The following is a 25,927-nucleotide window of genomic DNA, read 5'->3' as shown; positions in this document are numbered from 1 at the left end:
CCTCCCTGGAGCTGTCGGGGGTGTCATCTCTCTCCCAAGATAACATGGCTACCTCAGTCCTCCTAGAGCTATTCTGGGCTGCTCTCTGATCCTCCTCTCTCCCCCAGCCCCTACTTCAGCCCTTCGGCTAGGCGTAGCTGACTGGGGAAGGCCAGCCCAGTTACGTAACCCTGTGACTGGGACCCGGGAGGCCAGCCTGGGGAGCAGGTGCTCAGCCCCTCCCTCATCACCAGCAGTGAAAATCTTCAGCTGGAGCCCAGCCTCTGGGAAGGCCCAGCATGGAGGCAGCCACAGCTCCGGAGGTGGCTGCAGAATCCAAGCTGAAGGTGAAAGAAGCCAGCCCAGCGGATGCTGAAGGACCCCAGGCTTCACCTGGACAGGAAGCTGGCAGCCCCACTCTCCAGCTCCTGCCCCTTATAGAAGGTGACCTATGGCGGGTGGGGAGGGTGGGAGTTGGGGAGGATGTCGCCACCTTCCTTACAGCACCTCAGGTTTTTTGCAGAACTGAAGACTTTATGGGATTGGTACTTAGGATGGAGATAATTTGTGGGAGCCTTGTCCCCCATCGTTGGAGTCTGACTTGTTGCTTAAAGGTCCTGCTAGGTTTTTGTGTCTTAGCCGAGAAGTCAGTGATGGTGTTGGTGGCACTTTACAGTGACTAAAAATGATCTGTTTATATTTTTGCCTTTTAAAAACTTGGTCGCAGGGACTGGGAGGACCTGACATACTAATGGCCAGTCAGGAAGGGACTGAGGGGTGAGAGATAGTGGCTGTCTGCAGCAGGAACAGGGAAATCAAAAGCTGTGGCAACAGGGAGGCTAGGAGTGGGGCGGCACAGTGACACTTGGTCTCCTGCTTGGCTGGGCCATGGGGTCAGGACCTTCTCCAACCCCCCACTGCTCCCATGGGAGAGCCTGACCCCTCAGAGTCTGAACAGTGGAGCCCTGAGAAGTGGAGCCCTCCTGGGAGAAGCATTCCGTTTCCCCTTCGTGATGGTCTCTGTGCGCCTCTCAGCAAAGAGGCGTTGGGAGGTGGTTGGCACGCATTCCAGCCTTGGGCTTCCTGCCGCCCATCCCCGAATGCTCTGGCTGAGGCCTCTGTAGCTAACCACTTTGTGGCGCTCACCTGGAATCTTAAGTGAAGAGGATGAAAAAAATCTTAAGAAACACATGGACTCCCAGCGTAGGAAGAGGTAGGGGAAAAGATGTACTAGACTTGGAGGCAGAGCTCTAGGCTCAATTCCTAGTGCTGCCTCTAACAGCCCTGTGACCTTGGACAAGGCACTGAACTAATCGGTTTCAATCTTCACTCTGTAAAATGGTAATTAAGAACCTCTACCTATCATGGTAGTTGAAAGGATTGCTGAGATGATCCAAAGTGCCTTGGGAGATGCCAAACTAAGACGTAAATACATGATCAAATATTTCCAAGTGAGGGGTGAGGGCTGAGTTCTACTTCCACAGGGCTGTGCAGCGACGCTCTCTGCCTCTTATCCGCATGGGAGAGGAGGGTTTTCAGAAACTGTTTGAATGTCAAGGGCACAGAGCTGGCCAAGTTTGTCTTATCGAAGATGAAGGGAGCAGACGTTAGTGTGAATATATTAAGCTGGGGTGACTGAGGCAGAAAACCAGTTTCTTCCCTTAAAAGGCCCAGAGAGGCCGGGCGCGGTGACTCACGCCTATAATCCCAGCACTTTGGGAGGCCGAGGCGGGTGGATCACGAGGTCAAGAGATCGAGACCATCCTGGTCAACAAGGCGAAACCCCATCTCTACTAAAAATACAAAAAATTAGCCTGGCATGGTGGTGCGTGCCTGTAATGCCAGCTACTCAGGAGGCTGAGGCAGGAGAATTGCCTGAACCCAGGAGGCGGAGGTTGCGGTGAGCCAAGATCGTGCCATTGCACTCCAGTCTGGGTAACAAGAGCGAAACTCCGTCTCAAAAAAAAAAAAAGGCCCAGAGAATAAGTGACAGGCAGCAGGAGAAAGAGCCAGGACTGCTAAAGCCTTGATTCCCTGTACTGGTCTCCCAAAACCCTAAAGGAGGGCATTCATCTCCCCCATGCTTTTCCCTTCTGGCTGCAGCCAGCTCCCGACAGCCCCTAGCCATGGTCCCACAAATGCAGCCCAAAGCCCCTTGTGTGCAGCATCTCTGGACACTGCAGGCCTCAGGGCCACTAGCACCAGTGGCTCAACCCAGTGCTATCCCAGATGCCACCGGCAGTAAGAACACTTTTGAATACTTTGCAAAATATATGTGCATCTGTTAACTACTTGGAAAAAAGAAGTCATGAGTTCAAATCTTAGCTCTGTTCTGTGGCTCTAGGCAAGTCAGTCCGCTCCCATTTTCTCATCTGTAAATTGAGGAGTTGAACTAAATCAGTGTCTTAACTTTTTGGTGGATATGGACCCCTAGGAAAATCTAATGAGAGCTATGGACTCTTGCCCTGGGAAAAATACACATACAAAAAAGTTCAGAGAGTCTGCAGAGCCCCAAACCTCCTACAAAGATCCTTCAGGGTGCCATGGCCTGGACAAGATGACCCCAAAGCCCCCTGAGACCTCCAAAGCCTTTCTTCCTCCTAACTCCTCTTTCTTAAGAGAGCTCCGGACTGAGGGAGTATTGCAGTGGGCATGTGAAAACATGGGAACTAGAGCAGGCATCAGAAATAGAAATTAATTTGCAAGATCAAAACAAACTACAAATCGCCAACAATGAGCTTTTAGTTTGGCAAGCCGGCCACATGGCTAAATAAGCAGGAGTAGGTGGCCAGCACTGGTAAACAGCTCTATGTCTGTCCTTAGCTCTACACTGAGGCACTGTGTCCTGGAGACAAAGCTTGGCAGGGGCTAGAGGAGAGCTTCCAAAACAGTGAGAGGCTGGCGAACAAGCTGCATCCCTCCCATGGAGAAGGTGAGACCAAGACCCTGAGGTGGAGGAGGGAGAGCCCATCTCTCGACTTAAGCATAATCTCTCCGACTGACTGTGTGTTCTCTTTCAATCTGAACTGTTCTGTGTCTTCCAGGCATGAAAAGCTGACTCTCATGCCTAGTCGTGACCTTTCTTCCCTCCTTCCTTCTATCCTTCCTTTACTCCTCCTTTCCACAAATATGTAGGTTGTGCCTATGATGTGCCAGGTGCTCTTCTAGGTGCCAACATTACAGAAATGAACAAAATAAGTAAAAATAACTGCCCTCGTAGAAGTTAGATTCTAGCAGAGGGAGCGAGCCAATAAATAGGTAAAATAGCTAATATGTCAGATAGTGAGAAATGCAATGCCAAACTAGAGCAGGGAAGGAGAGGGCACGTGCTGCAGGGAGGAAGCATGCAAGCCTCTTGCTTCAAATAGAATATTCAGTGAGTGCCTCACTCATAAGGTGATATTTGAGCAGTGACTTAAAGGAAGTGAGAGAGCAATGCATGCAGATATTTGGGGAAATTTTTCCACGCAGAGAGAGAATAACCGCAGAGCCCCTGAGGCAAGAGTGTGCTTTATGGGTTGGGGCCATTGTGGCTGTAGCACAGGGAGGGAGACAGTGGCAGCATTTTGGTCCGAGAGGTAGCAAGGCGAGATGTAGCAGGTAGTTGTCTCTGAGACGGACGGCCAGCCAGTACAGGGACTGGGAGTAAGGACTGACAGGACCAAGTGTAGATTTTTTTTTTTTTAAGATGGAGTCTCGCTCTGTTGCCAGGCTGGATGGAGCGCAGTTGCGCGCTCTTGGCTCACTCCAACCTCCACCTCCCAGGTTCAAGTGATTCTCCTGCCTCAGCCTCCTAAGCAGCTGGGACTAGAGGCGTGCCACCATGCCCAGCGAATTTTTGTATTTTTAGTAGAGGCGGGGTTTCACCATGTTGGCCGGGATAGTCTTGATCTCCTGACCTCGCCATCTGCCCCCCTCAGCCTCCCAAAGTGCCGGGACTACAGGCATGAGCCACTGTGCTCAGCCCTAAGTGTCGATTTTAAGGATTTTTCCATCTGGCTATGTTGGAATAGACTGTAGGTGAGCCTTAGACACAGCAAGATCAACAACTGGGAATGAGAATGAGGGAGAAGGTAGGGAGGTTTTGGAAGAGGAAGGTGTGCACTAGTCACCCAGGAGAATGAGAGACCGAGTGAACTCGGGAAGTCTAGTAGAATTGCCAGGGTCCACTTGAAGATGGTGGTCACTATTAATGGCCCTCAAGTTAGAGTCCACATAATTTTGTATTTCCTCCCAGTCCTGTTATTCTGTGCAGATACAGGCACTGAGTGGATGGGAAGTTTATTTAACCAGGGTTAGGTATTGCCAGAAGAGTGCAATGAAGTCAAAGCAGATTAAGGGATTTGGGTGAGTGCAAGAGAGTATAATAACGACTGTGTAATCTAAGTTGGGTGGTGAAGAAAGTGCTAACATGAAGGCTGCTGGGTAGTGACAGGGTGGTAGGATAATGACCACAGACCTCAGTGATGCCACAGAATTGCTGGTGTTGGAGCATGAGAGGAAGTGAGCTAAAGGGATAAAGATTGTATTCGCTAGGTATTCTAGTAGATACTTGTCCTCTCCTAATTCAGCCACTGGTCCTCATGGCCATTCTCTAGACCAAGAGCTACAATCCTTCTATGACCAGAATTACAAGCATCTCACTGTCTCATTTCCACCTCTGTAATAGAGATGGTTAACTGACCACCAAAACGTATGTCAGCCCTTCTAGCTATCTCTGAGACGTGGCTGCCTGGACACCTTGCCAGATGGCTATGAGACTAGTTCTTGCTAAGGACACATGAGTGGCAATGGTGAGACTCACTTCTGGTCCCAGGCTTTAAAGAAGTTATGTTTCTTCAAATATATGTCATGAATGGCAGATGTCACATTTTGGTGGCCAGTTAGTCATCTCTGTTATAGAGGTCGTGATGAGACAGTGGGATGCTTGTAATTCTGATCATGTAAGGATTGTAGCTCTTGATCAAATAGGTCTCAGGAATGACAGATATCTATTTCTCACTAGCGTAAGAACTAAAAACAATTGTATTGCACAGATAGTTCTCCTCCATGTGGTAATTCAGGGACCCAGGTGGCTTTCATCTTGGGGCTCCGCCATTCCTTAGGGCCCCATGATCATCTGCGCATGGCTAGCAGAAGAGGAAAATAAAAATGCAACTTCTTCAAAGCCTGGGACCAGAGGTGATTCTCACCATTGCCACTCACGTGTCATTGGCAAGAACTAGTCTCATGGCCAACCAGCAAGGCAGCTGGGCCACCATGTCTCAGAGGTAGCGACACTACAGAATATTCTGGTGGCCGGTTAGCCATCTCTGTTATAGAGGTGGTGAGGGAGACGATGGGATGCTTATAATTCTGATCATAGAAGGATTGTAGCTCTTGGTCTAGAGAATGGCCACGAGGACCAGTGGCTGAATTAGGACAGGACAAAGTTATTGGAGGAGTGGTGGGCCGGATGTGAGACGCCCTATAGGGACTGGAAACATAGGTGTTGACACCAACAGGAGTTATGCCTGGAGCAGTGGTGGAGAGGAGGTGAGCCAGGGCTAAAACCATCAAGCACTAGAGGGACGACTGTAAGACAGTGGGGGCAGTAAAGTCACTTCCTCGGAGAAGTGTTGCCTGTTCCTATGTCCTTTTATTTTTTATGACCTTAGTTTCATGGTCTTCAAGAAAGTGACACTCTTGCCCCACTCCTTTGCCATTGCACTCCTCCAGACAGGCTTCTGAGTAGGCCAAGGCCACATCCTCGGCATCTGCTAATGTTTCTCTAAGAAATCCTGGAAACCTCTAGATAGTTTAAAAGTTATAGCTAGCCTCCTGAATTCACCCTCTTTTGGTGACCCTTCACCCACGTAGGCACTCTCTCTCTCTCACACACACACACACACACACACACACAGCCACACTCTCATACATACACACACCATTCACACACATTCATACATGTAAACACATTCATACATTCACACACACACACACCATTCACACAGACACATAAACACATTCATACATTCACACATACACATACTCATACACATACACATACACAGTCATACATACACACACAAACACACACCCTCCCCACTCCTCCAATGCTTCCATGTTGATTCTTGGCTCTCCAGGCCATAGCTAGTAACATCAGTCCTAACGATGGAGAAAGGCAGCCGCTGGAGAAAGACTCTGATCCCATCAAAGGGAATTATGAGAGGATATGAACACTTGCAGAGTAAGAAAACGGGCACAAACATTAGCAGGATAAAAGCATGGTAGGTATTAGGAGGAATTTTCTAATCAGAGTCAAGATCACTGGACTTGAAGTAGTTTTCTCTGATAATTTTTAAGAAAGAATTAGCAGTGTGTCCGAGAGACACGTCATGCTCAGAGCAGGCCGGTCACAACCAAAGGCCCTCAAAGGACTTTTCAAGATGCCTTTTCTCTAAGACCCTATGAAGGGAGAAAACCAAACTGTGACTGTGACAGACCTGCTCTTAGAAAACCTAGGCTCTTAAAGTCTCTAGGCTTTGGTTCACATCCCTCCTGGCATCCAAGGAGGAGAAAGATCTCGGGCATCAGGGGAAGCCATGCCTCCCCAAGGTCAGGACAATTTACACCTCGCATGACTGCGGATGTGTGAAAAGAGATGCCTCCCCCGGCATTAACTTTCTTAGCAAAGAGTCAGATTGCGCCTGGGTTGGGTTGAGAGGTGATTGGAGAGCGTGCTGCTGACCTGCTGACCGGGCATCAGAAGCTGTCACACTCTCTCCTGCCACCTCTGCATGTAATCAGCTATGTTAGCCCCACGCTCATCCTCTGCCCTCCCACAGGGAGCCAGGAGCCTGCTGGGAGCAGAGGCCTCACCTACCCATCCTCAAAGTCCATACTAGAGACTTAAGTTTCATTGTCTCATCAGGAAACCCACTGATGAGCAGAGAACCAGCAATGGAACCGTCCAGGGAGGGAGAGACCACCATCCCTGCCGGCAGCCTCTTTCCTCACTCTCTCTGCCCAGCTAGGATCCCCTCTGGATCTCAAGGGCCAGTCTGCTCCTCTTCCCCTAACTCCCCCCGGCCCCTCGCTTAGCTTATGTTCCACATAAATCCATTTCTTTTACTTTTCTCTCTATTTCAGGTATAAGAATGCTAACATTTTCCAAGGTGTTTTTCTTTACTTTCTTTTTTTTTTTCTTTGAGATGGAGTTTTTTTGCTCTTGTCACCCTGGCTGGAGTGCAATGATGCGATCTTGGCTCACTGCAACCTCCGCCACCCAGTCAAGCAATGCTCCTGCCTCAACCTCCCGAGTAGCTGGGATTACAGGCATGCGCCACCATGCCCAGCTACTTTTGTATTTTTAGTAGAGACGGAGTTTCTCTATGTTGGTCAGGCTGGTCTCAAACTCCCAACCTCAAGTGATCTGCCCGCCTCGGCCTCCCAAAGTGCTGGGATTACATGCCCAGCCCCGAGGTGTTTTTCTAAGAAACAAACACTAGGTGGAAACACATACATCAGTTCACAGCTACCCGTAAGAGCCCATTCCCTACCTGAGGTCTTGGCAGGGCAGGGTTCAGTGGGCACCTCTGCCAGGCGTGAGGGCCTGGGCTCCTCTCCCCACCTCAACCTTTGCGGTCCTTGGGTGTGTCTAGCCCTGCCTTCCCTCTGAGCCTCCTTCCTCCAGGGGCCACTGTCTGAGCCCTGATTTGGTGCTCAGTGCTGGGTGGGTGCTGGCAGGCAGGACACAGGTGATGCTTTGAGAATGGGTCCTTCAGACACACAGTCCTAAATGGGGAAGCAGGAGTCTCAGGTGCCAGGCACATCGTCGCTGCTAGCCGGGAGGTCTCCCGAACACCGGCTTCTCTCTCAGAGCCCTCTTGCTCCCAGCGTCCCTTCTTCTGGTGCTTATAGGCCCTTCCCAACGCCAACACTGTGTAGGCAGGCAACGAAGGGACAGCAGAGCCACCTTGTCTCCAGCCCTCTCCCTGGCAAATGTAAGAAGGGTTATTTCCTCCCCCAGCAGTAGGGAACCAAGCCCAACAAGATGAGGTTTTGACCCTCCTTTCCAAGCACGGCCCTCTTTTTCAAAACACCCTTAAGTCATATCCGCCTGTTTTCAACTCCTTGGTTGCTTGCCAAGACGGCCACAGGAGAGGAGCCCATCACACAAACGTTTCTTCTGTTCTTTATGCCCCGCCCCTCCCAAGCCGCCAAAGCCCAACCGGGGGCAGCCACAACAGGATCACTCAGCTCCCTGGGGCTGCTGCATCTGTGCTGAGGCAGTCAAGGCCTGAGCAGGGCACAGAAGATGGTACACAGGCCTGTCAAGTCCTCTCATCACGTATTCCTAGGTGCAGTCTAAGACAAGCACAGCCCAGGTGAAAACATAAGCCACACCGCAGAAAAGGAAACTGCAGAAAGAAAACGGACTATGTGCACTGTATATTGCTATTGATCTTCATCTGCAAAAGTCTTGCGACCTTGAGATTATCATGGGGAGATTCTGGGAGTGAAGTTCTCTGGACAGCACTGACGATCGAGCTGGAGGAAGAACACAGGAGAACCTCTGTTTAGGCTTCGTCACTTACGTGTTCGTGTTACGTAATATACATATTTAAACAGTTCATCCATAAGTGAGCATACATATGTCATAGTGAATGCTCAGGGAAGTATTTTCGCAGAAGTGTGCCTTATCAAAGAGTCTGGAATCCTCTATCAAGCAGTCACGCTGTTTGCCACAGGAATGTACCAGGGGTGAAGTTCTTCCAGCTGCCAAGAATGAACTGTCACAGGGAGTCTGGGTTGTTGGGAACTGAAGCACTGTCACATTCTACTGAAGATAATATCAGCCAGGCAACTGCCTCTGCCTGAGAAAGGGGGAGACAGCAGTCAGAAAAAGGCTAGAAAATGGTGTCCATCTCAACCAGGCCCCCGAGGGAACCCAGAGGGAATATTTGTGCTTTGGTAGCCAAGACAGTGTGAGGCATCCCGAGCGGAAAGAAATGACACCTGGTCATTCTCCGAACCTACACTCAGCAGTTTTCCAGCATCTCCTGTCTTCATCCTGGAAGCCAATACACGTTATCTGATCTCCACTTCTCACCGCGACAGGCCCATGAGATCAAGGCGAAATGGGCGGTAGACCTGGTCTGTCCCAGAATCTGTTTGTACAGAGTGGTCCTCCAAAAACTGAAATAAGACTGCAAAGGTGCCCGAGAGCAGAGTGGCCAGGCAGAGTAAGGGACCCAGACACGCGCTCCCTCTGCAGTGATGTCAGCGTTGTCTCTGTGGGTGGCCGGGCAGGCCAGGGTGTTGACTTTGCCTGCAGAATGGAGAGCATTCCCCCAAGCTTCATACCTAACTGGGAGGTCAGGATTAATGTGAAAAGTGGCCATGATGGAAAGAAAGGTAAGGGCAAATGTAGAAAAGGGGTGGAAAGGCAAACCACACAGACGAGGCTGGTCTATACACAAGCAGAAAAATAAAAACGCCTCCATCAGGATGGAATGCCTCCAGATGATGGAAAGTCAGCACTTGAGAGTTACAAATTAGAAGTGTCAGACTTGAGCTCCAGTACTCTTTCTGCTGAGACCTTAACGTTCCCCAAGGCATTCCTTAAGCCAACCCCTCACCCTAAAATCCCAGCAGGATGATGGGAGCACTCTTCCCCTTCCCTCTAAGAAGGGCTTAATTTGGTGGCTGACTCCTGGGCCACCCACGCACCCAGGCAGCTGGACACAGGATTTACTTTCTCTGAGTATCTCCTGTTCTCTCTCTCTCTCCATCATTCAGAGCACCCCAAGATCTGGCTACCTCGGGCCCTGAGGCAGACCTACATCCGGAAGGTTGGGGACACAGTGAACCTACTAATCCCATTCCAGGTGATCATGCCAGCCCCATACTCGGTCTATGTCTGGGGCCAGCCCAGGCTTTGGATTTGGAAGCAGATACTAAGAGTCCGGCTAGCAGAGGGGCAATCTTCCCACCCTTGGATAGAAGGGGTCACGCCACCAGAAGTCTGAGGCCAAATGACCTCTGCACTCCTAAGGGTGGGTTTGGGTAGGACTAAGTGTGCCCCATGAGATGGTGTGAGGCGTATCCATGCCCTTTAGTCTGCAGAGGCCTGGGAGCTTACGATTAGGAGAGTTCTTAAGGGTTTGAGTAGCTATTTAGTCGGTCCCAGCTGCCTCGGGTGTCCATGACGTAAGCTCTCAGAGGTTGGGAGACTCAACGCCATCCCTCTTTCCCAAGATCCTTAGGCTGTTGCTGAAAGGAGGAGGCCCTCAGGAGGGTCCACCAACTTCTAACTCAAGGAATGTGCAGCTCCAAGTCAAGCCTCCCTGTGAACCTGGGGTGGACGGGACCCCTACAGCAGCAGGGAAAGTCAAGAAGCCTCTCGGGGCTGTTCAAAGCGTTACCCTCGTTCCTCAGGGCAAGCCCAAACCTCAAGCCACCTGGACACACAATGGCTGTGCCTTGGACACCAGCCGTGTGAGCGTGCGGAATGGGGAGCGAGACTCCATCCTCTTCATCCGAGAAGCCCAACGTGCTGACTCAGGTCGCTACCAACTCCGTGTCCAGCTAGGCGGGCTGGAGGCCACGGCCACCATTGACATCCTGGTGATTGGTACGGTGGGGGGAGTGGGACATAGGGGGGCGGTCCTCAGAAACTCCCTTTCCAGGCTGAAGAGGAGCCAGCTCAGAGAGCTGGGGAAGCTGCTGCAAGGCCCCCACATTATATCTGGGACACAGGGTTGGTGCAGAAGGGGTAGCTAGCAGGAAAAGGGGCCGGGGCACTCCTGAGGTGACTTCAATGCATGTGGGCTATTCCACACCCACTGCCATAGCTTTGCCCTTTCAGAGAGGCCAGGCCCTCCTCAGAGTATTAAGCTGGTAGACGTCTGGGGCTTCAACGCTACCCTGGAATGGACACCTCCCCAAGATACAGGCAATACAGCACTCCTGGGATACACGGTGCAGAAGGCTGACACAAAATCTGGGGTGAGGCCAGCTGGGAAGGAAGGAGGGTGGAAGAGGGCATGCTGGAACAGGCCTGTGCTAGCTCCACGTCGGGTGGCTGATTTGTGGCATCATGTCGGGGCCCCGCAGCTGTGGTTCACGGTGCTGGAGCACTATCACCGCACCAGCTGCGTTGTCTCCGACCTCATCATCGGCAACTCCTATGCCTTCCGCGTCTTTGCTGAAAACCAGTGCGGACTCAGTGAAACAGCCCCCATCACCACTGACCTCGCCCACATCCAGAAAGCAGGTAAGGAGGGCATGGGACTGTAAGCTGGGAAGACTTAAGGATAGGCCTGGCGCAGTGGCTCACGCCCATTAATCCCAGAACTTTGGGAGGCCAAGGCGGGCGGATCACCTGAGGTCAGGAGTTCAAGACCAGCCAGGCCAACATGGTGAAACCTCATCTCTACTAAAAACACAAAAATTAGCCAGGCATGGTGGTGCATGCCTGTATTCCCAGCTCCTCAGGAGGCCGAGGCAGGAGAATTGCTTGAATTAGAGAGGCGGAGGTTGCAGTGAGCCAAGATCACACCACTGCACTCCAGCCTGGGCAACAGAGTGAGACTCTATCTCAGGAAAAAAAAAAAAAAAAAGACTTAAGGATAAAGAGTCGACAAGGGCTGGGATCGCAGAATCTACATCCTGGTCCCTCTTGGTGCCCTCAGCTACTGTTTACAAGACCAAGGGGTTTGCCCAGCGAGACTTTTCTGAAGCCCCAAAGTTTACCCAGCCTCTGGCCGACTGCACTACAGTCACCGGCTATAATACCCAGCTCTTCTGCTGTGTCCGTGCCTCTCCCCGGGTGAGTGGGGGTTCTGGGGGGTGCTGTGCTGAGCCGCTTCATGTTCCTACCTGTCCTAACCTAAGCTGAGTTGCAGAGCGTTGTAACATAACATCTGTTACCATCACCATCATCTGCCTCTTCAACAGCACGGTATTCAGGAATAGTTGGGGTAGCTGGAGTCCAGGACGGACTGATGAGAATGACATTTCCTTTTGAGTGTTTGTTCCTCATATATGAAGTTGTTGCTTACCGACCTGCAGGCAATTAGGCATGTGCTTCAAGTTGCTTCTCTGGTGGGAGTGACGGCATCCCGGTGGTTTCTCCTTACCTATCTGTACCTCATCCAATCAGGGCCGTGCACATGCAAACTGCCTAGAGTTCAGCCTTTGGCCGCAACCCTGAGCAAGGCCTCTCTGTTTACAATCTAGTCATCATGCTCCGAACGCAGGATTAAACACCATTAACAACCCGTACCAACAACCTTTTGGGTTTTGAGACTGGACCAGACTACATGGAGATAACATCTCAGAAGGGGGACATCAACAGCCCACTCTAGAAACTATTCTCTAACCAGAGGTGTCAGAGGCAGCTCATAAGTGAGCAGTGGGAACAGAATACAAATGATTCACAAGAGGAGATGCTCAGTGCTTCTGAGCCATAAAGGGGCTGCCTGAGAGCATGGAAGAGAAGTTAGGAGTTTTCTTCCAGTCAGAAATATTGGTGAAGAAAGTGAGGTTTCAGGTGCTATTTTCAACCAAGAGAAGGAGCGTGAGGGACTGCTGAAGGTACTGGCAGAGGAGCCCCTTTCCACAATGGGAGCCCTCTAAAAAGCCATTATCTATATGTGGACAGAGTCCCAAAGACTGAGCACAGAGAGACCGTTGGTTCTTACCCCCGCTCCTCCTTGCTGTCTTCCTCATCTTTGTTTTCCAGCCCAAGATCATCTGGCTGAAGAACAAGATGGATATCCAAGGCAACCCTAAGTACAGAGCCCTGACTCACCTGGGGATCTGCTCCCTAGAGATCCGCAAGCCTGGTCCCTTTGATGGAGGCATCTATACCTGCAAGGCAGTGAACGCCCTAGGGGAGGCATCTGTGGACTGTCGGGTGGATGTGAAAGGTAAGGGCAAGAGGAGAATTAGCGCCTTAGGCTACCAGTCAGCTCCTCTCTCCACCGTGGAAGAGTCAAGGGCCAGAGATGCAAGTCTAGGTAGAGGAGGGGTTCCCCTGCTGGACACTCTCATCATTGTCATCATCAGGATGTATCGGAAGAGATATTTTACTTTAATTAATTTATTTATTTATTTATATTTTTGAGACAGAGTTTCGCTCTTGTTGCCTAGGCTGGAGTGCAATGACATGATCTCGGCTCACCGTAACCTCCGCCTCCTGGGTTCAGGCAATTCTCCTGCCTCAGCCTCCCGAGTAGCTGGGATTACAGGCGTGCGCCACCATGCCCAGCTAATTTTTGTATTTTTAGTAGAGACGTGGTTTCACCTTGTTGACCAGGATGGTCTCAATCTCCTGACCCCGTGATCCACCAGCCTCGGCCTCCCAAAGTGCTGGGATTATAGGCAGGAGCCACCATGCCCAGCCTACTTTTTTGTTTTTTGAGATAGAATGTCACTCTGTCACCCAAGCTGGAGTGCAGTGGAGCAATCTTGGCTCACTGCAACCTCCACTTCCCAGGTTCAAGTGGTTCTTCTGCCTCAGCCTCCTGAGTAGCTGGGATTACAGGCACGTGCTACCTTGCCCAGCTAAGGTTTGTATTTTTAGTAGAGACAGGGTTTCACCATGTTGATCAGGCTGGTCTTGAACTCCTGACCTCATGATCCACTTGTCTCGGCCTCCCAAAGTGCTGGGATTACAGGCGTGAGCCACAATGCCCAGCCTGGAGGAAATATTTTATTTTATTTTATTTTGAGACGGAGTTTCACTCTTGTTGCCTAGGCTGGAGTGCAATAGCACGATCTCAGCTCACCACAACCTCCACTTCCTGGGTTCAGGCAATTCTCCTGCCTCAGCCTCCTGAGTAGCTGGGATTACAGGCACGTGCTACCTCGCCCAGCTAAGGTTTGTATTTTTAGTAGAGACAGGGTTTCACCATGTTGATCAGGCTGGTCTTGAACTCCTGACCTCATGATCCACTTGTCTCGGCCTCCCAAAGTGCTGGGATTACAGGCGTGAGCCACAATGCCCAGCCTGGAGGAAATATTTTATTTTATTTTATTTTGAGACGGAGTTTCACTCTTGTTGCCTAGGCTGGAGTGCAATAGCACGATCTCAGCTCACCACAACCTCCACTTCCTGGGTTCAGGCAATTCTCCTGCCTCAGCCTCCTGAGTAGCTAGGATTACAGGCACGCACCACCATGCCCAGCCAATTTTTTGTATTTTTAGTAGAGACATGGTTTCACCTTGTTGACCAGGATGGTCTCGATCTCCTGACCTCATGATCCACCTGCCTCGGCCTCCCAAAGTTCTGGGATTACAGGTGTGAGCCACTGCGCCCAGCAGAAATATTTTAATTATCTACTATCTCATGTCTCTCCATTGTAATTTAATAATATAGGAAGAGTTATTATTTCCATTTTGCAAAGGAGAAAACAAAAGTATAGGGAGGGAACTGGTTTGCCCAAGAGTTCCAGTGTCAGTTAATTGACCACCTGGCACTGGTGGAAAGAGCCGAGGTCTCTTGGTCCTCACTCAGATCGTTTTCTTTATGCCATGCAATCTTCTGACTCAGCCTAGGAAAGCTGCAACTGTTTGTTGGGCTTTATTCCACTTTCCCCTTTGGTTTGTTTAAAGGTAATATTGCAATCCTCTCTACTTCCTTAAAGTATTTAGTCACTTATCTATACCTGTCACCTAGTTCAGACCTCTATCTTTGTGTTTAACATATTGTTTTATGATTATCTATAGATCTGTTTCCCTATTAAATTATAAACACTTTGATGGCAGAGATGGTGTCTTAATCGCCTTTGTCCCTGCAGTGTCTAGCCCGGTTTCTGACACACAGTGGGCACTCTAAATGTTTGTTGCATGAATCGAGAATGAACGAGCCCTTACGTGTCCGGTCTTCTCTGTGTATAGACTACCTAAATAGCACCATTGACTCCCCAAAAACCTGAAATAGAATATTCCTTTCCAATGCTCTGAAAGGTTTCTCAGATTTCTGAGATGTTAACACTGAGAAATGTCTCAATTATTGCAGTTCCTAATTGAGGACACCTAAGAGGATGCGGTACTCTGGTAAAGGTAAGTAAAGAGAGGCAAGGTGTCTCAATGGATTAGTTCATGTTTATGGCTAGTATTTTTTTTTTTTTTTTTGAGACAGAGTTTCGTGCTTGTTATCGAGGCTGGAGTGCAATGGGTGTGATCTTGGCTCACTGCAACCTCTGCCTCCCGGGTTCAAGCAATTCTCCTGCCTCAGCCTCCCCAGTAGCTGGGACTATGGGCACGCGCCACCATGCCCAGCTAATTTTTTTTGTATTTTTGGTAGAGACGGGGTTTCACCATGTTGGTCAGAATGGTCTCGATCTCTTGACCTCATGATCTGCCCGCCTCAGCCTCCCAAAGTGCTGGAATTATAGGCGTGAGCCACTGTGCCTGGCTATGGCTAGTTTTGTTGAGTCAGGGACAGAGGTGCATTCCTGAGCCTTTCAGTCACGTATCCACTGGTGACCACTTTTGTTGTAACCTTTTTTTTTTTTTTTTTTTTGAGGTGAAGTCTTGTTCTGTTGTCCAGGCTGGAATGCAGTGACGCCATCTTGGCTCACTGCAACCTCCACCTCTTGGGTTCAAGTGATTCTCCTGCCTCAGCCTCCCAAGTAGCTGGGATTACAGGCACATGCCACCATGCCTGTAATTTTTAGTAATGATGGAGTTTCACCATGTTGGCCAGGCTGGTCTTAAACTCCTGACCTCAAGTGATCTGCCTGCCTCGGCCTCCCAAAGTGCTGGGATTACAGGTGTGAGCCACCAAGCCCAGCTGTTGTAACCATTTTTAAAAGCGAATATCATCATCCTTGTGGAGAGAATTTATACTAGCTGCAGTCTGCTTTTGTCATATCCTCTCTATGTCTGCACTCCTCAAGTCGATGGTAGGAATTAAACCTAATGGTCCTCTGAAGAAGAGTGATAGCATCCACCTAGTCAGAAAGAGGTTCTGTGGGAGGGATCTGGGCAGGTATTGTAGGAAAAGACATCAAGGGAACAATTCAGAGTGCAGGAACCCACAGGAGTCACAGCGCTACATGCCTGTGGAGTGGTAAGGACAGGGAGGCTGCCCCTCTTGATTGACTAAACACCTCCGGATCATAAGCATGGTAAAAAACAGATTAATACATTTGTTTTTTACTTTAAAGCTTATGGATTCCTTCCCTTCCAAGAGAAGAAAATCCTCCTTCTCATTTATGTCAATTATAATTTAATCTTTAGGTGTGTGGTCCCAAGCAGCACATTACTGGCAAAAGGCAACTCAGCTCATCATTTAGAACTTGACAGCTCCGTTAGATTTTCCATCATTCACAGTAGGTATGTTGTGTACAAACTGAGGCATAAGGTGAAAAAGAAGCTTGAGATAGAACGAAAGAGAACAAGTTCCCAGTGTCCCCTCTGACTTGTAGCTGCTGGCTGATGGAAATTGAAAATGAATTTGATCTCAGAAGACATTTATTTAAGGCTCTCACTGGTATGTAGCAAATGAAAGCCCTAAGGGATGCGTTACAAGTCCAGACTTCTCAGAAAAGCGCTCTCCCACAGTCGGCTTGCAGAGACAGCTCTCCCTCCCTCATCTCCCGCTCTGTGTTAATGTTATTTGTATTCGAGCTAGTTGCCCCTTTCCCTCTCTCACAGCCAGTGCCCAGCAATGAAGTGAATTCATGGCACAGGAGCCAGGGACCGTGAGGAGGATGCCCTCAGCAGCCTGGTGTGCTCTGGCGGTTTGCTGTCATGGCTACAAAGTGCTCTCTCTTTCCAGTGCCTCCATGAAGCCCGCCCGTGGTGAGACTCTGTCCTCCAGGAGCTTCGGCACCGTGTCTGGTTTGGATTCCTCTAAATAAATGTGTGACTCCCCAGTGCCTAAGTGTCCCTGTATTTCAGACTTTTTATGAAACATTTGGAAAGCTGCCATCCTTTAGCCAGGCTGTAAAGAACCTCAGGGCCCTAAGGCTCCCCTATCTATTCCCACATCCACATTCTCTTCCACAGAGGTTTCTAACGCTGTCCTTTTCCCTAGGCATCTATGACAGAACCAAATTCAACTCTCCACAGTACCAAGTGCTGGAAAGAGATGCCAAAGGTGACTTACTCTCTGCCTCTATGGGCGTTCCAATTTAAGCTGGGATAACAGGACGCTCATCCACCGCAACGAGGCAAACAGCAGAACACTAATATACATATAGCTAATTAAAGACAGAGCTCCAAGACCTGAGGGCCGTAATGATACTCAAGAAATTGGAGGTCTGGCACTGTGGCTCACACCTGTAATCACAGCACTTTGGGAGGCTGAGGTGGATGGATCATTTGAGGTCAGGAGTTCGAGACCAGCCCGGCCAATGTGGTGAAACCCTGTCTCTACTAAAAATACAAAAATTAGGCTGGGCGCAGTGGCTAACACTTGTAATCCCAGCACTTTGGGAGGCCAAGGCGGGCGAATCGCTTGAGGTCAAGAATTCAAACTCAGCCTGACCAACATGGTGAAACCCTATCTCTATTAAAAATACAAAAAAAATTGACAAGCATGTGGCAGACGCCTGTAATCCCAACTACTCGGGAGGCTGAGGCAGGAGAATTGCTTGAACCCAGGAGGCAGAGGTTGCAGTGAGCTGAGATCATGCCTCTGCACTTCAGCTTGGGCAAGAGAATGAGACTCTGTCAAAAAAAAAGAAAGAAAAGAAAAGAAATTGGAGCAGAGTCACATTAAGCCCTGGGGAAAGAATGAAGGTGAAGTTCCCTTGATTAGCTTTGTTTTTATTCTGATGACAAATAAGACATTGAAGGTGTTCTGTGATAGAATCTGCAGAAGATGATAACAGTTCCTCCTATTTTGTATGAGCGTGGTGCTCCTCTCATCAAGAGCTGGAGACTATTTTCCCTTCCCTTGAATCATGTGACTTGCTTTGACCAAAGAATGTAGCAGAAGTGATGTGGCGCTGGTCCTGGTCTGGGTCTTAAGAGGTACCAGAGTTTCTGCGTTTCCTTTTAGAAGTCAGCTCCCAGCCGGGCACGGTGACTCACACTTGTAATCAGCACTTTAGGAGGCCGAGATGGGAGGATCACGAGGTCAGGAGATCAAGACCATCTGGGCCAACATGGTGAAACCCCATCTCTACTAAAAATACAAAAAAATTATCTGGGCGTGATGGCGCATGCCTGTAATCCCAGCTACTCAGGAGGTTGAGGCAGGAGAATTGCTTGAACCCAGGGGGTGGAGATTGCAGTGAGCCGTGAACGCACCACTGCACTACAGCCTGGGCGACAGTGCGAGACTTCGTCTAAAAAAAAAAAGAAAAGAATTTAGCTCCCATTGAAAGGATCTCAGGCTAGATTACTGAATTATGAGAGGCCACATGGAGGACAACCAAGCATCGTAGCTGAGAGCCAGCACCATGGCCCTGGACACATGTGGCCACCTTGGACCCTGCAGCCCCAGCTAAGCCCAATCAACACCTTGTAGAGTAGAGACAAGTCATCCCTGCAGAGCCCTGCCCAAATTGTAAAATCATGAGCAAATCAGTAGTGGCTGTTGTTTCAAGCCACTAAATTTTGAAATGGTTTGTTACTCATAGATTACTGAAACAGCCATCTATGCAACAGGAACTGAACTATCTGTGCTTTATCTCTTTTAATCTTCATTTTACAAATGAGGAAGTTGAAGCTCATAAGTTATCCCAAGTCATGCAGCTGGTAAGCAGCAGAGCTAGGATTTGAACCAGGTCTGTTTGACTCCAAGGCTTTCTGTCTTCTCTCATCTCTTTCATCTGGCGAGCCCCACTGTAGAGGGTCTGGGTTGGAATCATGCATTTAAGAAAGAAAATATTTCCAGGAGGCAATAAATACTTGGAAAGGTTTTGAGGACGTTGGGGAAGTGATTTGGCTGAGCAGAATGTGAAGGACCCTTTTGTTCAGACCAAAGGTCTATGTTCAGTTGAGGTAAAGTATTCCGGTCCTCAAGTGGAGTTTCACAAGAATTAAGCCTCCACGCCATAAGGCATTCTTTGAATCATAAATTATTTCTATGCAATTAGAATGTTACTAATTATATACTATCCCTTTGAAAATTGAGAAAATAGTCATGCAAGTCATTTGCAGGGTACCCCTGCTTGACAATGTCGTGGGAGGGACCAGAGTCCAGTACGAGCCAGCCATGAACACGATGGCAAAGAGGCCTCCCTCCAGTGGAAGCAGGACCTAGGTCAGGAAGAGGTGAAACACCCCCAGTTACAATGCCCTAGGGATAAGTCAGACCTTTGGCCTCAGACCACAGCCCCATGCCTCAGCTGTTCCCTGGATTACTCAAGGGCCATCCCTTAAAGATGATATATTCCCACCCTTCATGGTGAAGGAATAAAATTACACTGCCCAAGACCTTCAGCCACATTCTGCATTGAAGGAGAAGCACGCTGGAGTCCTTATTGTTCTCATTTATGCATTTGACACTTAAGGAGCACTTCTGAGTTCAGGCCTACTCTGTGGCTGAGAGACGGGAATTTCTTCATTAATTCATTATTTATCCAAAATCTTAAACACCTGTTCCTACACATTATTTTGGGGTTGAGGGGAGGAAAACAAATATCAAATGTTTCCCAGATTACTGGCTGGGCAAATAATTTTTGTGCCTGAAAGCTATACTTTCTAACTTTGCTGTCTTTCTAGTGGAGGTGAAAGTAGTTCTGTTGCTTTTTCTTTTTTTCCTGCTACTGTAATGGCTTTCAAAATGATAATTTGGAGTTTCCTTAGGATAAATTACCTTCCAGTTTGCTAAAACTTCCTCCTCTGCTCATCTAAAGATGAATGTAGTTTCTCCACTCTGGCTGCTCCTGGGGAAAGAAGGAATGCAGTTAATTAATAGCTTCTTCCCCTCTGATCTCCACTTTGCTACTTTCCTAGAATGAGGGAAGCCCTGCTGGCTCTGGTCTTCCCACCCTCCATGTATCCTAAGTCCTGCAAGCAACAGGCATTCCATCTTCAGTAGCAGAGAGAGGCAATCCTCTTCTCTCTGCTCTTTCTCACATAAACTTGCAAGTTCTGGGTCTTCCCACCCTAAATTCTAAGGTTCTGTCAATGAAAAGAGTTAAGTTCTGTAAAATATTTCAAGAGATTTCTTCTGAGCCAAATATAGGTGACCAAGGTCCCCTGACACAGCCCCAGAAGATCCTGACAGCATGTGCTCAAGGTAGCTGGGCTACAGCTTGGTTTTAAACATTTCAGGGAGACATAAGGCATCAATCAATACATGTAAGATGTGCATTGGTTCAGTCCGAAACGCCAGGCGACTTGAAGTGGGGTGGAGGAGCTTCCAGGTCATAGACAGCAGATTCAAAGGTTTTTGTTAAAATGGGCTCTCCAAATGAAGAGACACCCCCCCACCACCCGGAACCAAACAGGCTTTGTGTGAGCAACATGGCTGTTTATTCTCCCAGGTGCAGGCAGGCTGAGTCCAAAAAGAGAGTCAGCAGAGGGCGGTGGGATAGAGTTGGGTTTTTTTTGAGACGGAGTTTCGCTCTTGTTACCCAGGCTGGAGTGCAATGGCACGATCTCGGCTCACCACAACCTCCGCCTCCTGGGTTCAGGCAATTCTCCTGCCTCAGCCTCCTGAGTAGCTGGGATTACAGGCACGCGCCACCGCGCCCAACTAATTTTTTGTATTTTTAGTAGAGACGGGGTTTCACCATATTGACCAGGATGGTCTCAATCTCTTGACCTCGTGACCCACCCGCCTCGGCCTCCCAAAGTGCTGGGATTACAGGCATGAGCCACCACGCCCGGCAAGAGTTGGTTTTATAGGTTTGGTGTAGGTGGTGGAAAGTTACAGAAGTTACAGTTTGGGAAGGTTTCTGCAAGCTGAGAGGGGGTCGTAGGGTCTGGAGTCAAGAGGTTGACCAAGGTTGGTTACAAAGTCCAATTGCCTTATCAGCTGAGGTGGAAATAAGAAACCATAGAATAATGTCTTGACACAGCAGTGGTTGATCATTCTTCCCCTTTTTGTGGTTTTCCAGTTACATCAGACTTTCTAGTTCCAGGAACTCATCTGGAGTGTCCATGCAGGTCACAGAAGTTACCATGGTGCCATCAGTCAGCCTAAGAGACCTTACAATTTTCTGATTGGCAATTGGTTAAAGAGTTATTATCCAAGACCTGGAACCAATAGAAAGGAATGTCTGGGTTGAGAAAAAAGGTTATGGAGACCAAGGTTTTATTATGCAGGTGAAGCCTCCAGGTAGCAGGCTGCAGAGCTCTTATCAGACCTAAAAAGGTGTCAAACTCCTACTTCTCTCCTGTCTCAGGGAAAAGACCTGGAAAGGAACAGGGATTCTCTATAGAATGTAGATGTTCCGCACAAGAGACAGCTCTGCAGAGCAATTTCAAAATATGTCAAAGAAATATATTTTGGTGAGAGCTTAGTTATGAGGACGCAAAGGCATAAGAATGATAAAATGGACTTTGGGGACTCAGGGAAAAGGGTGGGGTGGGGTGAGGGATAAAAGACTACATACTGGGTGCAGTGTACACTGCTTGGGTGATGGGTGCACCAAAATCTCAGAAATCACCGCAAGAGAACTTATTCATGTAACCAAACACCACCTGTTCCTCAAAGACTTATTGAAAAAAATATATATATTGCATTGGTAAACGCTCGTGTACATTGCCCATAACCTGGTCCCAAAGGACAGGAGTTAATTAGAGCAGATGAGCGAATTCAAGCATCTGTTTACATAAATTTTGTGCTTCATTTGCTTCTGAAAAAAAAAAAGAAAGAAATATGGTTTGGGGTAAAAGACCTCAGTTTCTTTCAGGGCCTCCTGTCTGTCATGTGATACTATACTAGAGTCGGGCTGGAATTTGGTGACTTATCGTCAGAGACCTTTGGACCAGAGCAATTCCATCTGGAATAGGGGCTGGGTAAAATAAGGCTAAGACCTAGTGGGCTGCATTCCCAGACAGTTAGAATTCTAAGTAATGGCCGGGCGCAGTGGCTCACGCCTATAATCCCTGCACTTTGGGAGGCCAAGGCGGGTGGATCACGAGGTCAAGAGATCGAGACCATCCTGGTCAACAAGGTAAAACCCTGTCTCTACTAAAAATACAAAAATCAGCTGGGCATGCTGGTGCGTGCCTCTAGTCCCAGCTACTCGGGTGGCTGAGGCAGGAGAAGTGCTTGAACCCAGGAGGCGGAGGTTGCGGTGAGCCGAGATCGTGCCATTGCACTCCAGCCTGGGTAACAACAGCAAAACTCTGTCTCAAAAAAAAAAAATCCAGAAGTTACCCTATCTGGTCTAAAAAGAGGAGGCATGAGTAATCCACCCCTTGTTTAGCATATGCTAAAGAAATAACCATAAAAATGGGCAACCAGCAGCCCTCAGGACTGCTCTGGCTAGGGAATTCTTTCCTTAGAAAGAATTCTTTCTTTCTTTCCTTAGAAAGCCATTCTTTCCTTACTTTCTTAATAAACTCACTTTCACTTTATGGACTCACCTTGAGTTCTTTCTTGTGTGAGATTTAAGAACCCTCTTTTGGGGTCTTGATCTGGATCCCTTTCTAGTAACATTATTGCTACAAAAAGTCTGTTTCTGGCCAGGCGTGGTGGCTCATGCCTGTAATTCCAGCACTTTGGGAGGCCAAGGCAGGCAGATCACTTGAGGTCAGGGTTTCCAGACCAGCCTAGCCAACATGGTGAAACCCCATTTCTACTAAACATACAAAAATTAGCCAGGCATGGTGGCACACGCCTATAATCCCAGCTACTTGGGAGGCTGAGACAGGAGAATCACTTGAACTCAGGAGAATCACTTGAACCCAGAAGGCAGAGGTTGCAGTGAGGAGAGGCTGAGGCAGGAGAATCCCCTGAACCTGGGAGGTGGAGGTTGCAAGGCTGCAGTGAGCTGTGGTTGCACTACTGCACTCCAGCCTGCTGGGTGAAAAAGTCTGTTTCCTCAAGTTAAGATCCCTGTTGTTGCTTTTTTTTTAAAGACAGAGTCTTGCTCTGACACCCAGGCTGGAGTGCAGTGACACGATCTCAGCTCACTGAAACCTTGCAACCTCTGCCTCTCAGGTTCAAGGGATTCTCCTGTCTCACCCTTCCAAGTAGCTGGTATTACAGGTGACTGCCACCACGCCCAGCTAATTTTTTTGTATTTTTAGTAGAGATGGGGTTTCGCCATGTTGGCCAGGCTAGTCTCAAACTGCTGACCTCAGATGATCTGCCTGCCTTGGCCTCCCAAAGTGCTGGGATTATAGGCGAGAGCCACCCAGCAAGAACTTTGTTTTAATGTTAATGTTGGTCAGCTGTGCCTGAATCCCAGCGTGAGGAGAGTATTATGAGGCATGTCCTATCCCCCACTCTCCATTATGGCCTGAACAATTTTTCCAGGTTACATCTGGAATGCCATTGGCAGAGAGAAGGGATCCATTCAATTGGTTGAGGGGCTTAGAATTTTGTTTTTGGTTTTCAGCTCCTTGGCTTCTGGTGGCATTTATTACAGTAACGTGTCACTCCAGCAGATCTCACCACCTCAACGTCTTAGCCAAAAACTAAAAAGTAAACAAAAAGCCTATAAATGGCCAAAATAATGGGCACGAACTCTGGGGACTAAAGCTCAGGCTCTGTTCACTGACAAGCCCCTCAACCACTCTCTTAGGACTTTTTCACTTTAAATATTCAGAACCTTTCTAGGAAGTTCAGTTTGTTACCAGAAAGGGGTTTTGATCCATTTAGACCCCAAGTGAGGATTCTTGAATCTCTTGCAAGAAAGAATTCCGGACAGGTCCAAAGAGTAAAGTGAAAGTGAATTTATTAAGAAAGTAAAGGAAGCCAGGCACGGTGGCTCACGCCTGTAATCCCAGCACTTTTGGAGGCTGAGGTGGGCAGATCAGGAGTTGGGGACCAGCCTGACCAACATGGTGAAATCTGTCTCTACTAAAAATACAAAATTAGCCAGTTGTAGTGGTACACACCTGTAATCCCAGCTACTCAGGAGGCTGAGGCAGGAGAATTGCTAGAACCTAGGAGGTGGAGGTTACAGTGAGCAGAGATGGTGTCACTGCACTCCAGCCTGGGCAACAGAGCAAGACTAAAAAAAAAGGGGTGGGGGGGGAGTAAAAGAATTAAAAAATGAGCAGCCCTAAGGGCTGCTGGTAGGCTGTTTTTATGGTTATTTCTTGCTTATATGCTAAACAAGGGGTGGATTATTTATAGGTTTTCTGGGCAAGGAGAATGATTTCCTGGAACTGAAGGCTCCTCTTCCTTTTATACCATGTAGATGTTGCCATAGCATTTTTGTAAACCTTCATGGCACCTGGCAGGAGTGTCTTCAGCATGCTAATGAATTGTAACTAGTGTATCATAAGCAGTGAGGATGAGCAGCGTTCACTTTCTTTACCATCTTGGTTTCTGGCAGATTTTGGCTGGCTTCTTTACTGCATATTGTTTTATTAGAGGGGTCTTAGTGATCTGTAACTTGTGTGGACCTGCTATCTCACTGTTACCAGAAAGGGGTCAGGATCCAGACCCCAAGAGAGGGTTATTGGCCCTTGCACAAGAAATAATTCAGGGCAAGTCCATAAAGTGAAAGCAAGTTTATTAAGAAAGAAAACAGTATCTACTCCCTAGGCAGAGTAGCCCCGAGGGCTGCTGGTTGCCCATTTTTATGGTTGTTTCTTGATTATCTGCTAAATAAGGGATGGTTTATTCATGCCTTCTCTTTGTAGACTTTATAGGGTAATATCGACGTTGTGATGCCATTTGTAAACTGTAATGGCGCCAGTGGGTGTGCAGCAGTGAGAATGACTAGAGGTCACTCTCATCGCCATCGCCATCTTGGTTTTGGTGGGTTTTAGTCAGCTTCTTTACTGCAACCCGTTTCATCAGCAGAGACTTTGTGACCTGTATCTTGTGCCAACCTCCTATCTTATCCTGTGACTGAGAATGCCTAACCTCCTGGGAATGCAGCCCAGTAGGTCTCAGCCTTATTTTACCCAGCCCCTATTCAAGATGGAGTCGCTCTGGTTCGAAGTCTCTGACAAGTTCACTGGTGGCACAGGCCCCTTTTAGCAACAACAGAGACAACACTCCTAACAAGCTGGCTTAAGCATTTTACAAACACAGCTTTTATTTCAGAGGGGGCTACTTACAAACGCCCCCTCTAAATTCCTTAAGGGCACACAGTAGAAAACATCTTCATGATTATCCTAACATCCATCTTAACTGCGAGGATCACCATCCTCTTTTCACGAAAAGAGGGCAGATATATACTCAAGGCAGACTCTCTAAAGCGAAACTGGGGTTTTGAGGTCAGTTAAACTTGGGTTGAATTTGAACCCAAGCCTGTCTGGGTGAAAAGCCCGTTGCTTTCTTTACACCTCGGCTGCGTCAGGTTCTTAAAGAGGCGATGGAGGATGTACTTCTTAGAGAACCCCAATATGTCTACAATGTAAGTGTTCAGGTGCTTCCTTAACTTGGAAAAAACCACAACTGACGACCCCGGGCCAACGCGGCGCCTGCATATTGAGTGCGCCCAAGAAAACTAATTTCCTCCCGCCGAGCGTCGGTTTAAGCAGCACAATCGCTCTGGAGACTGGAGGCTCCGTGGCCCAGCAGCAAGAGGAGGGCGGGGCGCGAGGGCCACACTCGTGGGTCCGTTATTCCCCTCCCGGCCAGCCGCGCCCGGCTCCCACCTGCCAGCGGGAAAGAGGGTCTCCAGGTACGCCAGCACGCGCACTCCGGGCCTCAACCCTAGGCTCCGCCTCAGCCTCCGGGATTGGAGTCTTCTGGGAACGGTTCTCCTCCGGCCCCCACCCGCGGACTTCCTGCCGGCAGCTCCACAGCCCCGCCCCCTGAAGATCCACCAATCACGGTGCGTGTATGGCTTGAGTGGGTGGGGCCTGAGAGATTCGAAAGGAGCCCCGCCCCCTCGGAGCAGATTCCCGGGAC

General features: G+C 48.8%; 1 protein-coding gene and 1 long non-coding RNA gene across 12 annotated transcripts; one reads left to right on the top strand and one right to left on the bottom strand.

Moving 5' to 3' along the window:
- The first annotated feature begins 258 nt into the window (after positions 1-258).
- MYBPHL (myosin binding protein H like) lies at positions 259-16,856 on the top strand. 10 transcript variants are annotated; one of them, XM_003733508.6, is made up of 9 exons: positions 259-423; positions 9,763-9,851; positions 10,402-10,528; positions 10,832-10,971; positions 11,080-11,239; positions 11,658-11,794; positions 12,710-12,896; positions 14,990-15,033; positions 16,633-16,856. In XM_003733508.6, exons 1-8 carry the CDS (start codon positions 279-281, stop codon positions 14,998-15,000), a joined length of 996 nt encoding a protein of 331 aa, XP_003733556.3. In that variant the 5' UTR covers positions 259-278; the 3' UTR covers positions 15,001-15,033; positions 16,633-16,856. The 10 variants fall into 10 exon arrangements, with proteins under 10 accessions (XP_003733556.3, XP_002751221.3, XP_078188829.1 ...); XM_002751175.7 differs by having other exon boundaries at positions 10,402-10,597; XM_078332703.1 differs by having other exon boundaries at positions 10,402-10,597; positions 16,216-16,856.
- Positions 8,709-25,832, bottom strand: LOC144577069 (uncharacterized). 2 transcript variants are annotated; one of them, XR_013520322.1, is made up of 3 exons: positions 25,672-25,832; positions 19,748-19,817; positions 8,709-8,837 (listed from the first exon to the last, which is right to left on the bottom strand). It is a non-coding gene; the product is annotated as an uncharacterized LOC144577069 (long non-coding RNA). The 2 variants fall into 2 exon arrangements; XR_013520321.1 differs by lacking the exon at positions 8,709-8,837 and adding an exon at positions 18,135-18,272.
- Between the last annotated feature and the right edge of the window lie 95 nt (positions 25,833-25,927).

This window comes from Callithrix jacchus, chromosome 7 (assembly GCF_049354715.1).
Source record: "Callithrix jacchus isolate 240 chromosome 7, calJac240_pri, whole genome shotgun sequence".
Classification (NCBI taxonomy): Eukaryota; Metazoa; Chordata; class Mammalia; order Primates; family Cebidae; genus Callithrix; species Callithrix jacchus.
The sequence above is the reverse complement of the archived record's forward strand: the minus strand, read 5'-3'. Positions and strand labels throughout refer to the sequence as shown.